The sequence below is a fragment of the Bos grunniens genome, chromosome 4 (assembly GCF_055505025.1).
Source record: "Bos grunniens cultivar Pamir isolate PY7600 chromosome 4, Bosgru_T2T1.0, whole genome shotgun sequence".
Lineage (NCBI taxonomy): Eukaryota > Metazoa > Chordata > Mammalia > Artiodactyla > Bovidae > Bos > Bos grunniens.
Window position 1 is genome coordinate 81,786,598 of NC_141168.1, and position 22,280 is coordinate 81,808,877.

Consider the following 22,280-nt stretch of genomic DNA (forward strand, 5'->3'; position numbering starts at 1 on the left):
CACTAATGAAAACTATACCTTAAATTATTTGATCCTTTTATTTTCATTCAATGTTATATTATCTTGGTCTATAAAAAGACTGTTCTTCTTGGACTGTTATAACAGCATAATTTTTTAACCTTGTTGTTTTGTTCAGTCATTAAGTCATGTCCAACTCTTTGCAACCCTAGGAACTGCAGCATGCCAGGCTTCCCGGTCCTTCACTGTCTCCTAGAGTTTCTCAAACTCATGTCCATTGAGTCAGTGATGCTATCCAACCATCTCATCTGTTACCTACTTCTCCTCCTGCCCTCAACCTTTCCCAGCATCAGGGTCTTGTATAATGAGTTAGCTCTTCCAATCAGGTAGCCAAAGTACTGGAACTTCAGATTGAGTACTTTTTCTTGTTTAGCCACTCAGTTGTGTCCAACTCTTTGTGACCCCATGGACTGCAGCATACCAGACTTTTCTGTCCTTTACTATCTCCTTAAGTTTGCTTAAACTTATGTCCACTGAGTCGATGATGCCATCTCATCCCCTGTTGCCCCCTTCTCCTGCCCTCAGTCTTTCCCAGCATCAGTGTCTTTTCCAATGAGTCAGTTCTTCACATGTGATGGCCAAAGTATTGGAGCTTTAGCACCAGTCCTTCCAATGAATATTCAGGGATTATTTCCTTTAGGATTGACTGGTTTGATCTCCTTGCTGTCCAAGGGATTCTCAAGAATCTTTCCCAGCACCACAGTTCCAAAGTATCAGTTCTTCAGAGCTCATCTTTCATGGTCCAACTCTCTCATCCATACATAACTACTAGAAAAACCATAACTATGACTATGGACTATATGGACTTTTGTTGGTAAAGTCATGTCTTTGCTTTTTAATACGCTGTATAAGTCTGTCATAGCTTTCCTTCCAAGGAGCAAGTGGTTTTTAATTTCAAAAGGTCACTTTGCACAGTGATTTTTCAGCCTAAGAAGTAAAATCTGTCACTGCTTTCACTTTTTCCCCATATATTTGCCATGAAGTGATGGGACTGGATGTCATGATCTTTGTTTTTTGAATGTTGAGTTTTAAGCCATCTTTTCCACTCTTCTTTTTCACCGTCATCAAGAGGCTCTTTAGTCCCTCTTCACTTTCTGCCATTAGAGTGGCATATTTGATAATTTAAAATTATAACTTAAAAGCTAAATTATAATTAACATAACTGCACCAAAAAAAACTTTTCCTGATATTTATTTGAATGATGTGAAATAATTCAAGTACAGATTCAAGAATCTTCTATTAACTAACAGAAGATGTTTCAGAGTCTTTATCATTTTGCAGTAAATTGAAAAAAGTATGTTTAACTGTTTTTAAAATGTAATTATTTTATACTATTCCAATTAACTCTAAACTTACTTTAATTAAAATACTTTACAAAGCTTTACACATACACACACACCCCTTTGACCCAATGGAGAACAATAAGTGCTTATGAATTGGATGATAATTTTATGTTGAAATCCTCTTCTCCTTGAACACACTTGGGAAAATTCCCAATAATACTTCATATGATGTACGTCTCTCAATGTATTTTGCCCTTTATTGAGAAATGATGAAAATTATGTAGAACTTTTCTGAGAATCATGTTTATTAGCTGACTAAGATAATTTGGCCAATTAGGATTTGTCAAAAATATATATTACTGAGCCTCTCCTTGACTGTGAAATGGCTTTCTTATTAGCACCTATATCAGAAAATGATTTATTCATTTAAAATAACTAATCGCATTTATAAGAAACAGCTAAGTTTAAATATAGCACTGCCCCAACAATATGTACTGATATAGTATGCAACTGAAATGGCAAGTTTAATTATTCCCATTAACATCTGCAGAAACTTAGAGTTAGTGAGATAAATTATGACTTTTTTTCTGTTTGTGGTAGTGCTAGAATTAATTCAGCAACAAGCACACAGGCAGACATTTCAGTTCACATTCAACTATTACATAATTCCTCAAGTCTGGGTCTTTGTAATAACTTCAAATTTATCTCATTCTTCTTTCAGTAAAATCCTGGGCTGGTTGTACATTTATTCCCTCTTAACTCCAAATTCACTCTTTTATCTTGTATTATGAAAATGTCTCCTGGTCCCTTAAATATTTTTCTTTTACCTAACAAGGACAATTTAAGCTTTCTCAGCAGATGATGAAAACAGACATTGTGAGAAAGGGTTTCTACATCCTGGTCTGGTTTGTTTGCTCCAAGGCTCTGGCAGTAAGTGCAGCTTTCCTGGTGTGGCTCTGGCAGTACATATCCTCCAGAGCTCATGCACAGCTTCTCTAGAACAAGGCTTATGGATTGCTGTCTGGCTCTCCAGCAGTACCCTCAGGTATTTTTTGTGGAGCGCCTCTGATGAGACACCTGCAACTCCGAGGGTGAAATTCCAGCAAACTCTGTGACACTGCAGTACCTTCTCTGCCATTTGGTGGGCCAGAACCATGTTCTCTGTAAAAGGATCTGCATCTCAATCCAGGGGCACTTGGGGACCAAAGTCTCTTCCTTTGGTTACCTATTTCTGCTCTACGGGTGGTAGTTACACAATATTGTATCTGGAATTCCTGTATTATTTAGACTTATCCCTACTTCTAGCTAATTCCTCTTTAATCCCTGCCAAAGTTAATAATTCTTTATTAAAAAATTAACTAGCCCTGTTTAAAATGTTGTATTATCTCTTTTCTGATTCAGACTGATACAAATATTTTCGTGAGAGGAGAACTGGGATTGGTTACCACTGACAATAAAAGTGATCACCATGAGTTGAAAGTGATCAACCAGTGTATTTGAAAACGGTTAAAAAAACAGGAATTTGAAAGTCACATTTAAATTAGATTTCTGCCATAGGTGTACATATGTCCCCTATGGCTGATTCATGTTGATGTTTAACAGAAAACAACAAAATTCTGTAAAGCAATTATCCTTAAATTATAAACTAAATTAATTTAAAAAATTAAATTTCTGAACTCTTTACAGAGTAAATTCACCTAGGATTTCTGGTTTTGGTATAACTGCTAATTGAAATGAACTGTGACATTTATTAATATGTTTCATAAAATTATTTCTTTAAAGACAGAAAAAAGGGTCATAATTTACAATAGGAGTCAGACATTAAATTGTAACATGTTTTATAACTTTAGATGGCTTCTATTTAAAAGTATTAATATTGTTCCCATAGAAGTCTGCAGAGATATTTACCAGAGGGAAATAACCATTAGTTATTTTAAGATGTTTACATTATATTAAAATTAAATAATGTACTTTCTTCTGTGATACTAATTAGTTGATTGTAAAATCCCATTGTGGTACTTATATGGTACATTATTTATATAGACTCAGAAAGAAGGAAGGTCAAATAGTAAAAAAAAAAAAGATAATAACCATACATTGCAATTCCCTAGAATAATCAGTTTCATAATGAGGTTCAATGAACGCTGCGTAAAAGAAAATCAGAGTTTCTACAAACCTTGCAAAAAGTGAAATGTTGCTCATTTTAAAAGTCCTTTCTGCTTTCCAATAAGATTTTGGAATGGCAGGAGAAAGAAGTAGAAATGAAAGCCTACAATGTGGGCATCTCATTTCTGAAGGCCATCATTAATGGTGATAATGATCACTTGTTTTTTTATCCTGATAAGAAATGAACTGTGGGTGTATCTTTGACTAAATCTACCTGATGGCATTTCTGCCTTTTTTTTTTTTTTTTGGCATTTCTGCTTTACAAGACATTTGGGGTGTGCTATGTCAGTGATCAAACCATTGATTTGAAGTGTTTACCTATATGTTAACTCAGAATACTGAAATATTCTTGAGAAAGTATGCACACTGTTGAGCCATTTTCTAGTAAATATGCTTAAAAATAAGAGTATGAGTTTTTCATTTCTGCTAGGAAGTAATAAAGTACAAAATGATGAACTGAGGGCTGATTCTCTGGTAAAAACACCGTTTTGAATGACATTTAATTGCATGTTCAATTAACAAGTTAAAATGCATTTTTAAAATTCAAAAAGACTTCATATTTTTAGTCTCATGGAAAGAGAAAAAAAGTAAGTTTTCTCATACTAAAAAATGCCTGTAAAAGCCAACTGTCATTCTATTGCTTGGATCTCTTTCTCTTTCTCTCTGTCACACATACACACAGAGTTTACCTGCAATTACTTACATCGCCATGCTTTTTTTTTAAAGGGCATATGCAAATAAATTCTGAAGAAGGATAAAATTTGATAGCTGTTGTAATCTAGATTAAAAAAACAAGTTCTCTGAGAGAGCAAAACAAAGACAGACTGCTCTGGGGAAAGCCAAATGTATTCTATTTGGAATTATGGATAAGTTGTATATGACTAGAAATGGGGTTCTGGGATCAAAGCATATAGGGATATGAACAATGGGGCAGGTTGGAGAAAATAAAACCAAATAAATACTAAAGGGGGGGAAAACAATTTGGAGTACATGGAGGTTTAACTGTACCGCTGCTGCTACTGCTAAGTCGCTTCAGTCGTGTCTGACTGTGCGATCCCATAAATGGCAGCCCACCAGGCTCCCCCATCCCTGGGATTCTCCAGGCAAGAACACTGGAGTGGGTTGCCATTTCCTTCTCCAATGCATGAGAGTGAAAAGTGAAAGTGAAGTCGCTCAGTCGTGTCCAACTCTTAGCGACCCCATGGACTGCAGCCTACCAGGCTCCTCTGTCCATGGGATTTTCCAGGCAAGAGTACTGGAGTGGGGTGCCACTGTAAAACTCAAAATGTAGATTAGGTTAGATTCTTGGGATGGCCTGAAGCCACATTAGGTGAGCCAGATGTCATTAAGTAAACAATCCCAGACAGCTGCATTTTACTAGAGAAGTAATAATCTAAGTTAACTCCAGATAACTTTTTAATAAATGTACTAGATGTCTCTTTGCATTGCATGTTAATGTGTTTAAGACATTTCCTGTCTCATCTACCTATGAGCTTCTTCAGAGCAAAATTCTCTCCTATTGGTACCTGAATCCTTAGGAACCTCAGTTCCTTCAGAAACAGCAGTTTTGCTAGTTTATGTTTTCCTCCTTCCAACTTACACTTGAGTATATTGACATATTTAATCAAATTCTTTTTAGATTTTAATATTGTTTCTAAGAAATTAGACTTGATGTTCAATGATAGTATTGTATTGGTCTGAGAGTGCCTTTGACGTCTGTATGGTCATATGTCCAGAACACTTCTCTAATTTAGGTAAATAAACATTGGAAATTCATACAGCTATAAGGTATTACAGCCAAGGATAAATCATAAGTTTTAAAAATTAAAGCACATGTTACAAAGCAAATTGCTGGTAATTCTGCATATATCAGACAGCCCATGTAAAACATTTCCATTTAACAAGGATTATTTGTCAGCAGAAGTAGCAGATAACAAGGACAAGTTGTGAGATTAAATGAAATATTCAATAAAGTAAATGGTACACAAAGACTTAATCATTTAGATGGTCCATATGTTATTATTAGCTCTAGTGCAAAAATAAACTTGCACACAACAAGTTCTATTAAGTAAAACATGAAGAGAATTTTACTGGAAAATAATTTCACATGTACGCTAGACAGAGAAAAACTGAACTCTGACAGAGAAAAAAGTTTCTACTTTTGTAAGCAAATAAATCCAGTTAGGTGATAATAGTGATACAAAAGTAAATTGTGATTCTATAGGGACAAGATTATCATTTTTATAACTCAATAATCTTTTTAGAAAATGGGGCTAAAGGATGTATTTCTTACAAATTTTATATTCGGTGTATCTGAGAGAAGTGCTTAAAAAGTTGTCTAAATTTTGACAAAAGAGTTTTAAATTTTTCTTAATAAATATACTGAACACAACAAGAGCTGCACATCAAAGATGGTTCTATGTATCTAAAAATGGATAGCAAATTTAGCAATGTATCAAAGAAAAAGGAATAAAATGAGCTACTTTAGAACTTAAAAAGAGCTAAAGATTTTTAACAATACTTATGCACATATTTTGGAGAAGGTGATGGCACCCCACTCCAGTACTCTTGCCTAGAAAATCCCATGGATGAAGGAGCCTGGTGGGCTACAGTCCATGGGGTCGCGAAGAGTCGGGCACAACTGAGCGACTTTACTTTCACTTTCATGCATTGGAGAAGGAAATGGCAAGCCACTCCAGTGTTCTTGCCTGGAGAATCCCACGGACGGGGGAGCCTGGTGGGCTGCCATCTATAGAGTCGCACAGAGTCGGACACGACTGAAGCGACTTAGCAGCCGCAGCAGCATGCACATATTTAGGGCTTCCAGCTGGTAATAGTGGTAAAGAACCTGCCTGCCCATGCAGGAGACCTCAGAGAGGAAGTTTAATTTTTCCTGGGTCTGGAAGATCCCCTGGAGGAGGAAATGTCAACCCACTCCAGTATTCTTGCCTGGAGAATCCCCTGGACTGAGGAGCCTGGTGGGCTACAGTCCATGGGGTCGCAAAGAGCCGGACACGACTAAAGCGACTTAGCACAGACACAGACAGATGCAGACATTTTACATACAATTTTATCCTCCATCAAATTATGAGCACATCCCATTTTCATATCAGGATCTTACTTAACTGCTCTCATTTGTGAAATGACTGGACCCACAGTTGACTGTAAAGTTAACGACTCTTCCACCCTTATACGTGAAAAATAAGACAGATTCAGGTAAGAGATGGGGTCATATCAAAGGAAACAAAAATAAGGTTACAGAATTACCTCTATAAGTTGGGATCATGTGAGAATTTAAAAATATATTATTTTCTGTATATGTGTGTGCATTTATATATATATATATATATATATGATGATTGTGCAAGTAATACAACTGATCAATGGTATACAGAAAAGCAAATTGTAAAATTAACAATATAAACTGAAGGTAAACTATGACCATGAGACCACTAAACTCTGGCCAATGTTGCTTAAGAGGAAAGGTTTTGTGTGATTTCCAGAAAGTGCCTTAAAAAGGGAATACTATTCTTTGTTCCTTAAGAAAAAAACACAAGTTAACAATGGTGGACACTGCAGAATATATACTCAGAGAATGTCAGAGAAATAGACAGGAGTGTAAACCCTTGTATGTGAGGCTTCCTTAGCAGCCCTGGTCTCTGTAACTGATATTCTTTGACTGAGTAAGAAATAAACCTCTATAGTGTTGAAATCACCATTGTTTTGGATTTCCTGTAACTGGTAGCTAGTTTTATTCCTAACTGATGCTTGGACTCTAATCATTATTATTATAAAAAAGCAATAAGGTAATCATTTCAACTTAAAGTGTATTCATACAGCATTCAACAAATATAATTAAACATATTTACAGTTAAATTTCATATCCATTCACAAATATCAAAGTAAAAAAAAAATCAGGCTTTTTTTTTTTTTGAAGAAAACTGATCACTGAAAGCAGTTATTCTTTTATAAATACCTCAAAATGCTGAGGCTCCATTGCTATCATGTTTTCTTCAAATTAACCAGAAATCTAGCAAATGCTCCCTTTATAAATAACTAAAAAAGTATTCTTTGGACTGCTCTGTTGTCATCTGTTATTTGCTGTTTAAAACATTTTAAAGGTATTTTTCAAAAAGAGTCAAGCAGCTTAAGAATAACTGGCTATACACATGGCAAAAATATGTCCCTCTATATACTATGCACACGGGTTCCTTTACATTGTATTTTAGCAAAATCCTAGCAGATCCAAGAACAAGGAAGTGTCTCCATAAGGAATATTTAATACAATTCAACATATACTAGGTTCCTGTTTTGTAAACCCGTGTTTTTGAAACAAATAAATGAAAGAGGATGAAGAAAGAACAAATGTTCAATAAGACATTTAATTAAATGATTAATCAAAAATGTAACATGAAGTTTGAGATTTAAGTTTTTTCCTTTCTTTATAAGTGCAACTAATTACCTAAAAAGAATAAGTGCTGTCTATATTGGCATTCTGACAAGCCAGTAACTCCTAATTACAGTCCTAATTATTGCAGTAATTGGTACAATTTCAAAAGACACTAATGGATGAAATGTGTTGTGTATACCTATAGTTTTTATGATGCATAAAAATTCAAACAGTTGATAGCTCTTGAGAGGAGTTTTAATAACAGTCAGGTTAATTTATATAAATCAATTAAGGGCTTCTAAAGGAAGTGAAGTGAAAGTCGCTAAGTCATGTCTGCTTCTTTGCAACCCCATGGACTATAGACCATGGAATTCTTCAGGCCATAATATTGGAGTGGTAGTCCTTCCCTTCTCCAGGGGATCTTTCAAACCCAGGAATTGAGAAAGCACTCATAAATTAAACTGATTGTCCAGTCAGCACATAGTCAACAAGATGTCATCAGATATGGGTTCCAGCTTCAACTCTGCCATGACATGCTGTATGACTAGGGCAAGTACCTCTTGTTTACCCTACAAAACAAGGACTGTGGTGTAGCAAATGAGGTCTAAATGCATAAGTAAATAAAGGTAGTGCCTGCCTTGGAAATCACCTTCTTCAATCTTCCCAAGCTACTGGTTAAGAAACAGGTTCAGAGATATGACTTAGCCATGAAAGTTTTAATATGAAATCAAGAACTCCTCTCAATACAATGATCCTCCTTCTATTATCACACAGCCTAACTATCTGCTAAGTTGGAGAGGAGAGAGGAGAAAAAGGAAAGGTGGAGAAGGAAGAGGAAAAGAAGGCGAAAAGGAGAAAAAAGAAGAAAAAGACATACAACAACCATTTTTATACCGTATTTCCATACATATCAACCAAAATTAGAAAACAGACAAATTACTGATATTCAATCTAAGGACAGATGTGAGAGGTCAAATCCATTCCCAGTCATATCAAACTGCTATCCAGAATTGGCTCTACAGAGGTGCCCTTATATTATGTCAGCTCTGGAGCCCTCGTGTAGTGCCTCCATGCAGTTTAAATAACCTGAAAAATGGAAATCAGCAGAGTGGCTAATCATCACTGGCTTTTTCCTAAATGTCTTAGCAAATAAGAAGCACTTAATTTTTTTCTTCTCTTAATTCTACTTTATCCTTTTTGTTTAACAGTTCAAGTCTGAATATTTCCCCAAGGGTACCATGATATCAAGATATGGCAGTGAGACTTAAACACTGGCTATCAGGTTATATACCTGGTTAACCCACTCATACTATTAGCTCTGCTTTAAGCAGCATCTTAATATTTCACAAGAATACACTTTATTTTAGACCCTATATTGTGAGTTAGAGGACTCTAGTTTCTACAAACTCATTTACAATAATATGGCAAAAAGGCTTTAAAGGTAGCTTGTAGAATTAAAAAAAGAAGAAAAAACACAAATTCTGCATTTATATTAATACATGAAATAGATTCTTGGATCCTCACAATGCCATGAGGTAATAGGAAAGTTTATTTCTCATATTTTCTCATAAACTCAGTGCCGGAGAGATAGGATTAATAAATTTAGGAAAAGAAAATTAAGGACATCCAATTAAATATCAATTTTAATTAAAAAATATTTTTTAGAGTAAATACTAAATACTTTTTAAGAGTAAATATTTCTCAAACATCATATACTTACACTGAAAAGTCCTTTGTTATCTGAAACTGAAATTTAACTGGGCATTCTTGAGAAGTGACTTAACTAAGGTCATAGGTTAAAACCTACATCTCCTGACCAACTCCACCATGTGGAGTAACTGCAAGTACTTTTCATTATATTGTCTCATCGATCACAACTCTCAGGGGATAAATTGAAACATTTGTTGTTATTGTTGTTATTCTTTAGTCACCAATTCATGTCTGACTTTCATGACCCCATGAGCTGTAGCCCACCAGGTTCCTCTATCCATGGGATTTCCCAAGCAAAATTACTGGAGTGGGTTGCCATTTCCTTCTCCAGGGGATCTCCCCAACCCAGGGATTGAACCTGTGTTCAACCCCTGCCTTCAAAGAAGGAGGGTTCTTTACCACAGAGCCACCTGGAAAGCCCCAAGATTTCAGTTTCCCAACCAGGGATCAAACCTGGGCTATCCAGTGGCTCAGTGTCCTAACCATTAGGCCATCAGGGAACTCTAAAATTGAAACATTAGTGCCCATATCTATTTTTAGATTTGATGAGTAAGGCTCAGAAAATTTAGAAGACCCATCTAGTTTCTCACAGTTAGTAGGGAGATCCTAGCCTGAGGTCCAAATCTTACCATGTAAAATCCAGTTAGGTAATATCTATTCTATTTCAACTCACAAGATAATTAACAATAATTAAAGGCTATTTTGACCTTCATTTTAACAGATAGTAATCAGGGATGAGCTGTTTCACATTATTTTGTTCAGTATCAAAATGGAAAGACTAAAATCAGAGAGGAAAGTATGGCTTACTGCAAAATTTTTTAAAATCCTTTATTTTAAAAACTCTTTAAACCTGCAAGACATGTAAAATGTGTTGAAAGCATGCCTTAGCATACACAGAAATATAGAGGTCCACTTTTAGATTATAATAATGTCTTAGTGTCTTTGCTAAAGACATTTGATTCTATTAGAACATTATTATCATGAAGATCAACTCACTTAGCCTTAAAAAAGACAAAAATCATGCCATTCGTGACAATATCAATGAACTTGAGGGATATTACACTAAACAAAATAAGCAGGCACAGAAGGACAAGTACTATATGGTTAGGTAGTTAGAATAGAAAAAGGAGTCCAAAATGGTGGTGGCTAAAAGAAAAAGAAAAAGAAAGGAAAAGCCTGCAAAAATGGAACAAAAGAAAACCCCAGGACCAGACTGAGAACCTCAGGTGGAACAAACAGCCTGGCTAGCCCAATTTACATAGGGCGGGCTCACGGGCAGGAGAAAACCATATAACAAGAGGAGCCAAGATTGAGCCCTCTCTTCTTTTGGGTCAACCACCCTCATGCCTCGGGGATGTATTTTCCTTTGCTTGCCAAATAAAACTGAGCTGTGACAGAGAGGTAACACTGGGTCCGTCATTTCAAATTTTTGCTGCAGTGAGACAGAACCGAGGAAACTACACTCGCCCCTGACAATATGATATCACTTACACGAGGAATCTAAAATAATCAAACTTATAGAAGGAAAGTAGAATGGTGGTTGCCGGGGGAAAGTACGAAGTGGGGAAATATCAGTTAAAGAGTACAAAGTTTCAGTTATACAAAACCAGTAAGCCCTAGAGATCTTCTGTTTAGCACAGAACCAGAAGATAACAATACAGCATAGAACACTTAAAATTTTGCTAAGAGGGTATATTGGGCTGTGTTCCACAGGCCTGCAGCTTTAAGGCTAAAGAGCCTGGAGATAGTGACAGAGACATCAAAGGTTTAAAAGACTGGGGGATCTTATGGGTCTGAAGCAAGGTCCTGAAGCAATACTCTACCATGTGTGGCTGCTGGTGGGCAGAAATATAGCCCACTCTTAGCTGGAAGTGGAGAGTGGGGAGGGAATGAGGGAAGGAAGGAGAGGAAGTTGCCAGTTATAGGGAGAATTGACACTGATCTCAGCTTAGCTCATAGGTTACCAGTGAAGGCAGCAGAGAGCATGCCCCTTACTGCTCTTTGATAAGCTATCAGGTATATAAAGCTGATATAAAGCTTAGAATAATCACAAGCTGGGGCTGGGAGCAAGTATGTAGGAATTTATTAATTAGGTTCTACCTGTTATTAAGAGTGAAGGTCAGTCAGGTGAACAGATTGTAGCTGAAGCAGGGACTAGATGAGTGGATATGGACAGAGAACAAGAGAATAGTCATCTTGGCTGCTGATTCCTCCGTCCATACAGGCTAGATCTTATATTAAGTGTTTCTATAACACAAAATATACTAATAAATAAGAGAGTAGGAGGAAACTTTTCCAGATGATAAATAGGTTGATGACACTGATTGTGGTGATGGTATCACCAATGTATACTTATCTCCAAATTCATCCAGTTACATATGTTAACTATGTACAGCTTTTCATATGTCAAAATTTTTTTTTAATAAAAGAGCACCTCAGCAACATACTCACTAAATAGACTCAATGAAATTTCATTGAGTGTATTCCATAGCAATCAAGAGAGCCATTATGAGACTCTGAGATGATTTGTTGAGTCAAATCTTAAAAAACACGGAGTTATAGGAAAGCCCAGGGTTGCTTCCTCAACTAACATTCTGGGAGGACCATTTGGATTCAACTAAACTAAATCTTTATGGAGTTTTTCCAAGGTAAAAGTGGACAAATGTCAACATGTTAGGAAGTATATGATTAGGATTAAAAAAAAAAATTAAAGCCATAATCCCTCAATTAGCATTTAAAAGAAAATTTATTGGTGATTTATTAGTATGCTGTAAAGTTAACTACTTGTAAAAAGACTCATCTTGGAAAAACATACATAATAGGATCTATCTTTCCTCCTACCTCTTGACACCAATGTTCTCTCTCCCTTTCTTATACAATCTTTCCTTCCATTCTCCTTCCTATTTCTCTCTTATAATAATGTGTGTTCTTTCTTTTGCAGCATTATCAACTTCCCTGTAGTTCTGGGCTCTAGGTTTCTCAATGTTATCATATTTTCTCTTACTTATCTTTTTCCTCCTATCCTCAGCTGCTCATAAATGGAATTTTGTATTGAGTTAATACATTTTAAAGCTACATAATGCTGTAAGTTACTGATAAATATAAATAATTATATTTATGTATTAGTGTTATTGCATACTAATTATAATTATAAATGTACTTTGATAAGACCTGCCATAATATTAAGGTTTATTATATTGGGTTTACTATGTACATGAGCAATAAATACCTTTTTCTTTATATTACATATGAAAGTTTTCAAATTCCTGATATATGATATTGAACATACTAGTAATGTAACAGTATTTTAGGAGAAGTTTTGTATTATACTGAACAGCATTTCCAAGGAGAAAATTCATCTATTATAACGAGCTATGTGATATCTCCCCAACATCTGATATTAATGTTTACATTTTGGTGGTGCATGAATCTTTTTCAACAATGAAATACCAGTACGCCTTTCCTAGCCCACTGGATTTCTGCAAAAAGTCATTGTCAATGATCTTACTATCTGGCACTAATTGCAAGAAGTTATATATCTTTACCTAATTTTAGAGCTATTTAGTTTGATGATGCCCACATACTTTATTCACAAAGACATACATTATCTAATTTCTATTTCACCCCCTTTTCACTGTTGTGACTTTTTATTGTTAACAACTCTAATGTTAAATGTTAAAAAAATGCAAGTCTAAATAAACTCTCATATATACTGTGCTTTTTAAAGCCTAATGACCTAGTATGTATCCCGTAACTCAGTCACACTTTGAGAAAGAAAATGCATTTGTGTTTGTCAGCTTGCTTGGAAAGGTGGAAAAGTTAAAAATACCAACAGACATTTCACTTAAAGTCTTTTCAATAGATTCTCAGTATGTACTAGTGATTAATCTTTCATTTTCATTATAAATTTATTTCCTCTTAAACTTTTATATAAGAATAAAGGACATTACACAAGGATTTATTCGTGTTAATTTGTAAAATATATTCCTCTTCTCATTTTAACAAATCCACATTCACTGATTAAAGAAAAGCATCAATGCCTTTCATATAAACACACAGACTTAAAATCTGGAAAGAGATCTTTCAATTAGTTTCTAAAATTTCTATTCAGGTCTCTAACGTGATTCACAACGTGGTCCATGTTATGCAGTTGGATTCTTAGAACTGTTTTAGGATTCATGACAACCTCCTGTTCCAGGTCCACAGATACCTGCTTACAGTCTCAACGGCAGCCCAGCCTGATTTCACATGACAATGGTTCCAGCTACTTCTTAGGTGTTTTGACTTAAAGTGATTTAGGTAGTTAAAGAGCCATGTAAGGAGAAGTGACTTTTCTTACAAAAGCCATGTGATAACCATCTTTTACCAAATAGGAGAAGGTAACAGAGTGTTGTCAAGAAAAACTAAGTCTAGTATTTACAGTTTTACTTGATACCTATTGAACCACTAAGTACTTACCTGGATAATATCGGGCCAGGCCTGTGGCACTGCCAAACACCTGCCACAATAATGAAGGATCTTCTTCTCGATTTTTCTTGAAAACTTCATCTAAGGCACTTGTCCAGTTGAGTTCGTTTAATACAATTGTTGCTACCAAAAGTGAAAGAATGGAAAAATCAGTCAATTCAAATTTGTAATTAGTAACTGAGCCTGTTTTCATATATGTGCACAGTAATGTTATATATATTTTATTGCTTTATCTATAAAAGCACTCTGATCTGGTGGTAATCAGAAAGTTTAGACATGGAATAATTTCTTCAAACAAATGTTTATATGATGGTGGCCCTACTGACATTTAGGGGCTGGGTGACTTTTTTGTAGTGGGGGTTGTTTTGTGCTTTGTAGATGTTTACAAGCATCTCTGGCCTCTACACCCTAGATGTCAGTACCATGTTCCCAGTTGTGATATGCAAAACTGTTTTTAGATATCATCACATAAGCCCTGGGGAGCAAAATTACTTTCTGCTGAGAACCACGGTGATACACAAAATTTAAAACAGGCAATAGTCAAGCTCTGCTGGCTGAGAGGTGGTGGGAAGCATTTCTCCAATTGAGGCAGTTCTAAAGAAACCTACAGGGCACCTTAGGACACAGTTTGATGACTACTTTCCTCAACTATTGATGATTCTCTGTGATATACTAACATGGTTTGATCTGTTACTTGAGTTAAAAAAAAAATAGATGTCTGTCATTGAGAATAGCTTATTAACTATATTTCTGTAACAACAAAAATGCATACATGTTGATAAAGAAAAACTCATTCAGAGGCTTGACAACATCAATAATAGAAGTAGATGTAGCTGATATCTTATTACTAGCTTTATGAACAATAATTTTCTTTTTTCTGGTTAGTTCAACTAACAATTAGAGTGTGGTGCTAACAAGGGACAGGTCATTGATTTTGACACCTACTTATACTGACTAACTGATCCTGCATAGGTATCACAAACATATGCCAGTCATTATAATGAAAGAGGAACAATTATAATGTAGGCTATAATATGGGCTAAATATAATTAATGTTAATTGTGGCTAATAAATGTTAATTATGGCTCTCCATGATCATAGCATCCTATGTCTAACATGATAAAAGTTTAATCAGCTTAGAATATTATTTTCCCTTTACACAAAAAAGATGACATATGAGATAATCTCATCTTTCTTGGAGGGTCTTAATATATGTAAAATATGTACCATGCCCCCAGCAGATTAGCAGATTGGGAAATCTTGCCTTTGAGAATATATGTCCAAGCCTAAATAATGGACATTAGCTTGGGATAATGAGTAGAATTACTGCTTAACTTTTTTCCATTCATTTCTGTGACCACAGTAAGTAAAAGAAACAAATACAATCATGGTTAAAACATATGCAAGATGTTTTGAAGATAAAAGAACAAAGAGCTTCTTTCAAGAAAGACATACAGCATATGTATTTGTATTTTAAGGTTTTATCACTCACCCAAAAAATGAAAACAAGCATACTGCAAATTGTTCTGGGACCAGCATCCTAATGCATTTCTCATTATTGGAAACTAATGAGTTTCCCATCTTTATGGATGTGATTATCTTCAGAAAGATCAGTTGTGTGTGTAAATATTCATGAGTTGGGTCAGATCCATAGCACATCTGAGATACTAGTGAATTCAAATTCAAAAGCATGATCCAATGAACACTGAGTGACCAGTTATATGAAAATTTATATTCACATAGATAACCTAAACTGATACTCACTATCTATGAATATTTATGGTACTACACAAAATAGCAGAGAAAAAGAGGGACATCCTCTTTTTTTTTAAACATTCATGAATTATACAGTTATATTTTACTCAACAAAATAATCATGTTTATTTATATTCCAGATACTTAGAATAGATTGGGGATTAATGAAGTCTGTCTCTTCAGTTTCCTTGGTTCTTTAATTCACATTAGGCAACAACTGAGATCTAATTATTTTTAATGAATTTTTCTTTGTGTTCAGAGTCCTACTCAGTTTTATTATCTAACAACTACTAAGTATTAGGCTCTGATACACTGATAAAGAATTATACTTTTATGTATTGGGGGAAAAAGTCAAACTTTGAAATGTTATCATGATGGTGATCTGTTTTAAAATAGTAGATTATACGTTTGAAAATTCTTTTTCAGATAAGACACTGCAAAATGATTTCCACAAAAGCTGTTCATATGCAAATGAGAAAAGTACATAAAGCTTTTGCAGAATAGACACCTGAAGTTATTTACTCAGAATGAAAGAAATGGCATTGTGCACTTAATAAATAAGCAAAGTTTATAAAACTTAATGAGCTCTCTTGTAACAAGAGAGCTGCATTTGTTGTTGTGTATTTATAAAGACTTGAGTGCAATCATTATTCTTGTGGCCACAATTTTTATTTGAATGTCTATCACAAGAAAAAAATTAAAAGGATCTGCCATGGGAGTACAAAATTAGTGCAGAGGAGAGTTCGGCAAAAGCTATCTATCAAAATGCAGTCATTAATCCAGCAATTCTATTTGAAAGAATTTATACTATGGGGAGACTACAGATATTCAGTCCTGAGTCAGAGAATTTTAGACCAAGAATCATTCTTTTAATTATACTGTTCAAATTCCTTAAAATACAAAAATAAATTGCTGCAGTAGGAAATATTTTTTCTCAAATTATACTGGAATCCAGTTAAAAATGTAAAAGGAGATACGTAAAATATATAAGCAAACAAATAAGTATGAATCCTCTTTTATATCCATCTTGGGTAGAAGGAAATGTCAACCCACTCCAGTATTCTTGCCTGGGAAATCCAATGGACAGAGGAGCCTGGCTGGCTACAGTCCATGGGGTCAGAGAGAGTTGAACAAAACTGAGCAAATAACACAATAAACATATATTACTTTGGCATTCTATAAGAAGTAGATTTTTACCTTCTTAACCTTGTAAAAACTAAATACTTAATCCAGAGATTACTAAAGTGCCCAACATTTCCGCAATTCTATATTATCAGCAAAACTAAGGAAAAACAATACTGAAGTAACTGGGTCATTTGCAAATGATGGCATAATAAAACTAATGCAGAACACTGGCAATGCTGAAACTTTTCAAATGTAATTATTTTTTCTGTAAAGCATTATCTTTATATAAATATCCTGAGCAAGAAACCAAGACACAAGGAATTTTCTTTACTTGCATAAATATTGATATAAACTAGTAGCTCAACTGTATTTTATGTAATAACTCCAGAATAAATGATCTTTCTAAAAGGCCTTGAAATACTTCTTGTCCACCAATAAAACTTAGCTGTCTATTAAGACAGATATACTCAAGAACATAGGGAATAGTTCTGATTGGTTTTCCATAAATCATTTGTCAGTCTTTAAAATCATATTGTATTTTATTTTCTCAATTATATACTGGATATATATGGCCTTATTTAATATAGTGTATTCTATATGCACCCACACCTTTCTTATCTGCCTCCTAAAGTAGTAGTAACGTTTTATATTCACACATTCAAATTTCTAATTTCTTGCTCGAATGGAGTACATGGGTGTACATAGAAGTACATGAGTGGCTTATGTATTTTTCACTGTGTAAGACATACCGGCCAATTGTGATCTAGCCTTGAACCTGCTGCCATTTCTAATGAACTTAGCTAACTGTCTTATGACTTCTAGGAGTAACATGAGTACTGCTTTTCTGTCAACTTTTAAGAAATTAAGATTTTAATCTTTGTTTGAAAATTAGAGTTTGTGAAAACAAATCTTTCATAGATATTCAAGGCTAAGTTGATTAAAAGCAATGAATGCTGGGAAAGCAAACCTTGACTTTGGGGCCCCTAATCTGAATGGTATAAAAGGATTTTACTGCTAATCGATTCAGAAAGCCAAGCATGTGTTTCTTTCTATTCTTCTTATATTTAGTTTTCAAAAACATGGCCTTGGTGTTCAGCAATTCTCTCTTGTAGAGGATTCTTTTGTTCAGTTTGGCTTCTCAAGGGAAGAAAGAAAAATCTAATTTGTAACAGCATAAAAAAGGACCTTTCATTTGCTGCTAATTCTTCTAAAATATGTGACATAGCTGTATCTTGTTTATGACATGAATGTAGAATCGTTAACAAGTTCAGAATCCAATTTTCTCCTTCGAACTTCAGCCAAGAAGTATTCCACTACTGCTCCCACTTAAGTCTGAATTTATTTTGTTGACTTATTCAGGGTTCTGGGCCTCACCGTGTGTTGAAGGCACTATATAACTATTTGAAAAACCTTAAGATTATTTATAATATCAACTATAGCTTTGAAATGAAGCAAAAATATGCTAGAAAAAAAAGAAAAACAATTTTTATGATTTACTGAAAATATAAAATAACTTTGATAAATATGCACCACAAATATACTTTATAAAACATAAAATACCTTGGCAGGTCTTTCCTAAGACTTGTAAATCTTCAAGTTATATAAGGGAGTGGATAGTAACAATTTTTTTAACAACACTAAATATGATACAATTAAATAATTTAAAAAAGGGAACTGTCCAAAATGTTGACTATACTATTGCCATTTAATCATACCATTATCATAGACTTGCACTAAGATAAAATTAGCATGTATTATTTAAACTATTTCCACTGATAGTAACAGTCAGTATATTGTATTAAGAGCAGCAGATAAGTTAACTATTTTCTATCCACTATCACATTTTACTAAAAATGACACTTGAAACAAGACACTATTAGGTTGGTACAAAAGCAATTGTGGTTTCAGACCATGAATTTTAAATCATTATAACTAGGCTTCTGGAAAACTCAGCAGTGGCCACGGGACTGGAAAAGGTCAGTTTTCATTCCAATCCCAAAGAAAGGCAATGACAAAGAATGCTCAAACCACTGCACAATTGCACTCATCTCACACACTAGTAAAGTGATGCTTAAAATTCTCCAACCCAGGCAGGCTTCAGCAATACGTAAACTGTGAACTTCCAGATGTCCAAGCTGGTTTAGAAAAGGCAGAGAAATCAGAGATCAAATTGCCAACATCCGCTGGATCATGGAAAAAGCAAGAGAGTTCCAGAAAAACATCTATTTCCACAATAAATTGTGGAACATTCTTCAAGAGATGGGAATACCAGACCACCTGACCTGCCTCTTGAGAAAACTATATGCAGGTCAGGAAGCAACAGTTAGAAATGGACATGGAACAATAGACTGTTCCAAGTAAGAAAAGGAGTATGTCAAGGCTGTATATTGTCACCCTGCTTATTTAACTTATATGCAGAGTACATCATGAGAAACGCTGGGCTGGAGGAAGCACAAGCTGGAATCAAGATTGACGAGAGAAATATCAATAACCTCAGATATGCAGATGACACCACCTTTATGGCAGAAAGTGAAGAAGAACTAAAGAGCCTCTTGATGAAAGTCAAAGAGGAGACTGAAAAAGTTGGCTTAAAGCTCAACATTCAGAAAACTAAGATCATGGCATCTGATCCCATCACTTCATGGCAAATAGATGGGGAAACAGTGGCTGATTTTGTTTTTATGGGCTCCAAAATCACTGCAGATGGTGATTGTAGCCATGAAATTAAAAGAAGCCCACTCCTTGGAAGGAAAGTTATGATCAACCTAGACAGCATATTAAAAAGCAGAGACATTACTTTGTCAACTTTTGTCTGTCTAGTCAAGGCTATGGTTTTTCCAGGGGTCATGTATGGATGTGAGAGTTGGACTATAAAGAAAGCTGAGCACAGAAGAATTGATGCTTTTGAGCTGTGGTGTTGGAGAAGACTCTTGAGAGTCCCTTGGACTGCAAGGAGATACAAATAGTCCATCCTAAAGGATCAGTCCTGGGTGTTCATTGGAAGGACTAATGTTGAAGCTGAAATTCCAGTACTTTGGCCACCTGATGTGAAGAGCTGACTCATCTGAAAAGACCCTGTTGCTGGGAAAGATTGATGGCTAGAGGAGAAGGGGACGACAGAGGATTAGATGGTTGGATGTCATCACCGACACAATGGACATGGGTTTGGGTGTACTCCGGAAGTTGGTGATGGACAGGGAGGCCTGGTGTGGTGCGGTTCATGGAGTCGCAAAGAGTTGGACACAACTGAGTGACTAAACTTAACTGAACTACACTCAAACATATCTTCATTAATCAAAATAGGAACCGTTAACAATCAACACATTTTTGTCAACAAAAAAACAAGTTTGTTTTTTCCTGTAGCACAAAAATGTGTGCTTTAGGATTTGATGAACTCTTGGAAAGTATTGTCTGCCTCCTTCTGTTTATGGAAGCATTCTCCCTGCAAAAAGTTTTGGAGATGCTTGAATAAGTTGGTGAGAGGCCAGGTGAATATGGCAGATGTGGCAAAACTTTGTAGCCAATTCATTTAGCTTTTGAAGCAACTGGTTGAGCTATGTGTGGTCAAGTGTTGTCATGGAAAAGAACTAGGCCCTTTCTGCTGGCCAATGCCAGCTGCAGGAGCTGCCGTTTTTGGTGCATCACATCGATTTGCTGAGCACACTTGTCAGATGTAATGGTTTCTCCAGGATTCAGAAAGCTGTAGCGGACCAGACCAGGAATAGACCACCAACCAGTGACCATGACCTTTTTTTTGGTGCAAGTTTGGCTTTGGAAAGTGCTTTGGAGCTTCATCGCAGTCCACTAAGCTGGTCATTGCTGATTGTCTTATAAAACCCACTTTTTATCATGTGTCACAATCTGAGCAAGATATAGTTTGTTGTTGTTGCACAGAATAAGAGAAGAGGACATTTCAAAATGACAATTCTTTTGACTTTCAGTCAGCTCATGAGGCACCCATTTATTGAGCTTTTTCACCTTTCCAATTTACTTCATATGCCAAACGACTGTAGAATGGTCGACATTGAGTTCCTGGCCAAATCTCATGCAGTTCTAAGAGGATCAGCTTCAATGACTGCTCTCGATTGGTCACTGTTGACTTCCTATGGCTGGCCACAATACTCCTCACATTCAAGGCTCTCATGTGCTTCTAGAGCCATCACTGCACTGTACATTCATTAGCAGTTCCTGGATCAAATGTTTTGTTGATGTTGTGAGTTGTCTGAGCTGCTTTACAATCCATTTTGAACTCAAATAAAAAAACTGCTCAAATTTGCTTTTTGTTGAATATCATTTCTATGTATAAAATAAATATAAAATAAACAGCAAGTATTAAGTCATTAGCAAAAAAATACAGTGAGAAATGTACATTAAAATGATGTATAACAATCACATTTATATAAGAATGTATTCCAATATCAAATGGAAAAATTCAAAAATGCAAAATCACAATTACTTTTGCAGCAACCTAAAAATATCACTCTTTTTTAGATGATAAAAATAAAATCTAGAAAGAGTAATTTACCAAAATTCATGCAGAGGCAGTCATAGACACAGCACCCAAATAAGTCACATTTCAAGATCCTCACTGTTCATGAGCTATTTATTTCTAGCTTTCATTATTTATGTAGCTCTAATTTAGAATTTCAAATCTGAAGAAGTAAAAATCACCTATGCACTTGTAAATACTGTTTCTCAATCAACTGAGACTGTTCCTTTCAGCAATATCTAGAGACATTTTTGATGGTCAAGACAGGTAGTATAGTCTGAAGTCAGGACAGTTGATTCCTCCAGCTCCATTCTTCTTTCTTAAGATTGCTTTGGCTATTCGAGGTCTTTTGTGTTTCCATACGAATTGTGAAAATTTTTGTTCTATAATAGTTCTGTGAAAAATGCCATTGGTAATTTGATAGGGATTGCACTGAATCTGTAGATTGCTTTAGGCAGTATAGTTGTTTTCACAATATTGATTCTTTCAATCTAAGAACTTGCCATATCTCTCCATCTGTTTATGTCACCTTAGATTTCGCTCATCAGTGTCTTATAGTTTTCTGTATACAGCTCTTTTGTCTCCTTAGGTAAGTTTATTCTTGGATATTTTATTCTTTTTGTTACAATAGTGAATGGGATTGCTTACTTAATTTCTCTTTCTGATTTTTCATTGTTAAGTGTATAGGAATGCAAGAAATTTCTGTGTATTGATTTTGTATCCTGTGACTTTACTAGATTCACTGATTAGCTCCAACAGACATCACTCCAAAGAAGACATACTGATAGCTAATAAATTCATGAGAAAATGCTCAACATTGCTTATTATGAGAAAAATGTAAATCAAAACTACAATGAGATGTAACTTCACACTTGTC

General features: G+C 35.1%; 1 protein-coding gene across 16 annotated transcripts in view; it reads right to left on the reverse strand.

Moving 5' to 3' along the window:
- Nucleotides 1-22,280, reverse strand: part of CACNA2D1 (calcium voltage-gated channel auxiliary subunit alpha2delta 1) — a 527,964-nt gene that overhangs the window by 131,447 nt on the left and 374,237 nt on the right. For all 16 annotated transcript variants that reach the window (XM_086397179.1, XM_086397175.1, XM_086397178.1 and 13 more), the window contains exon 7: nt 14,026-14,157. In XM_086397179.1, the coding sequence (XP_086253305.1) occupies nt 14,026-14,157 (132 nt within the window). The remainder of the gene's footprint in view (nt 1-14,025; nt 14,158-22,280) is intronic.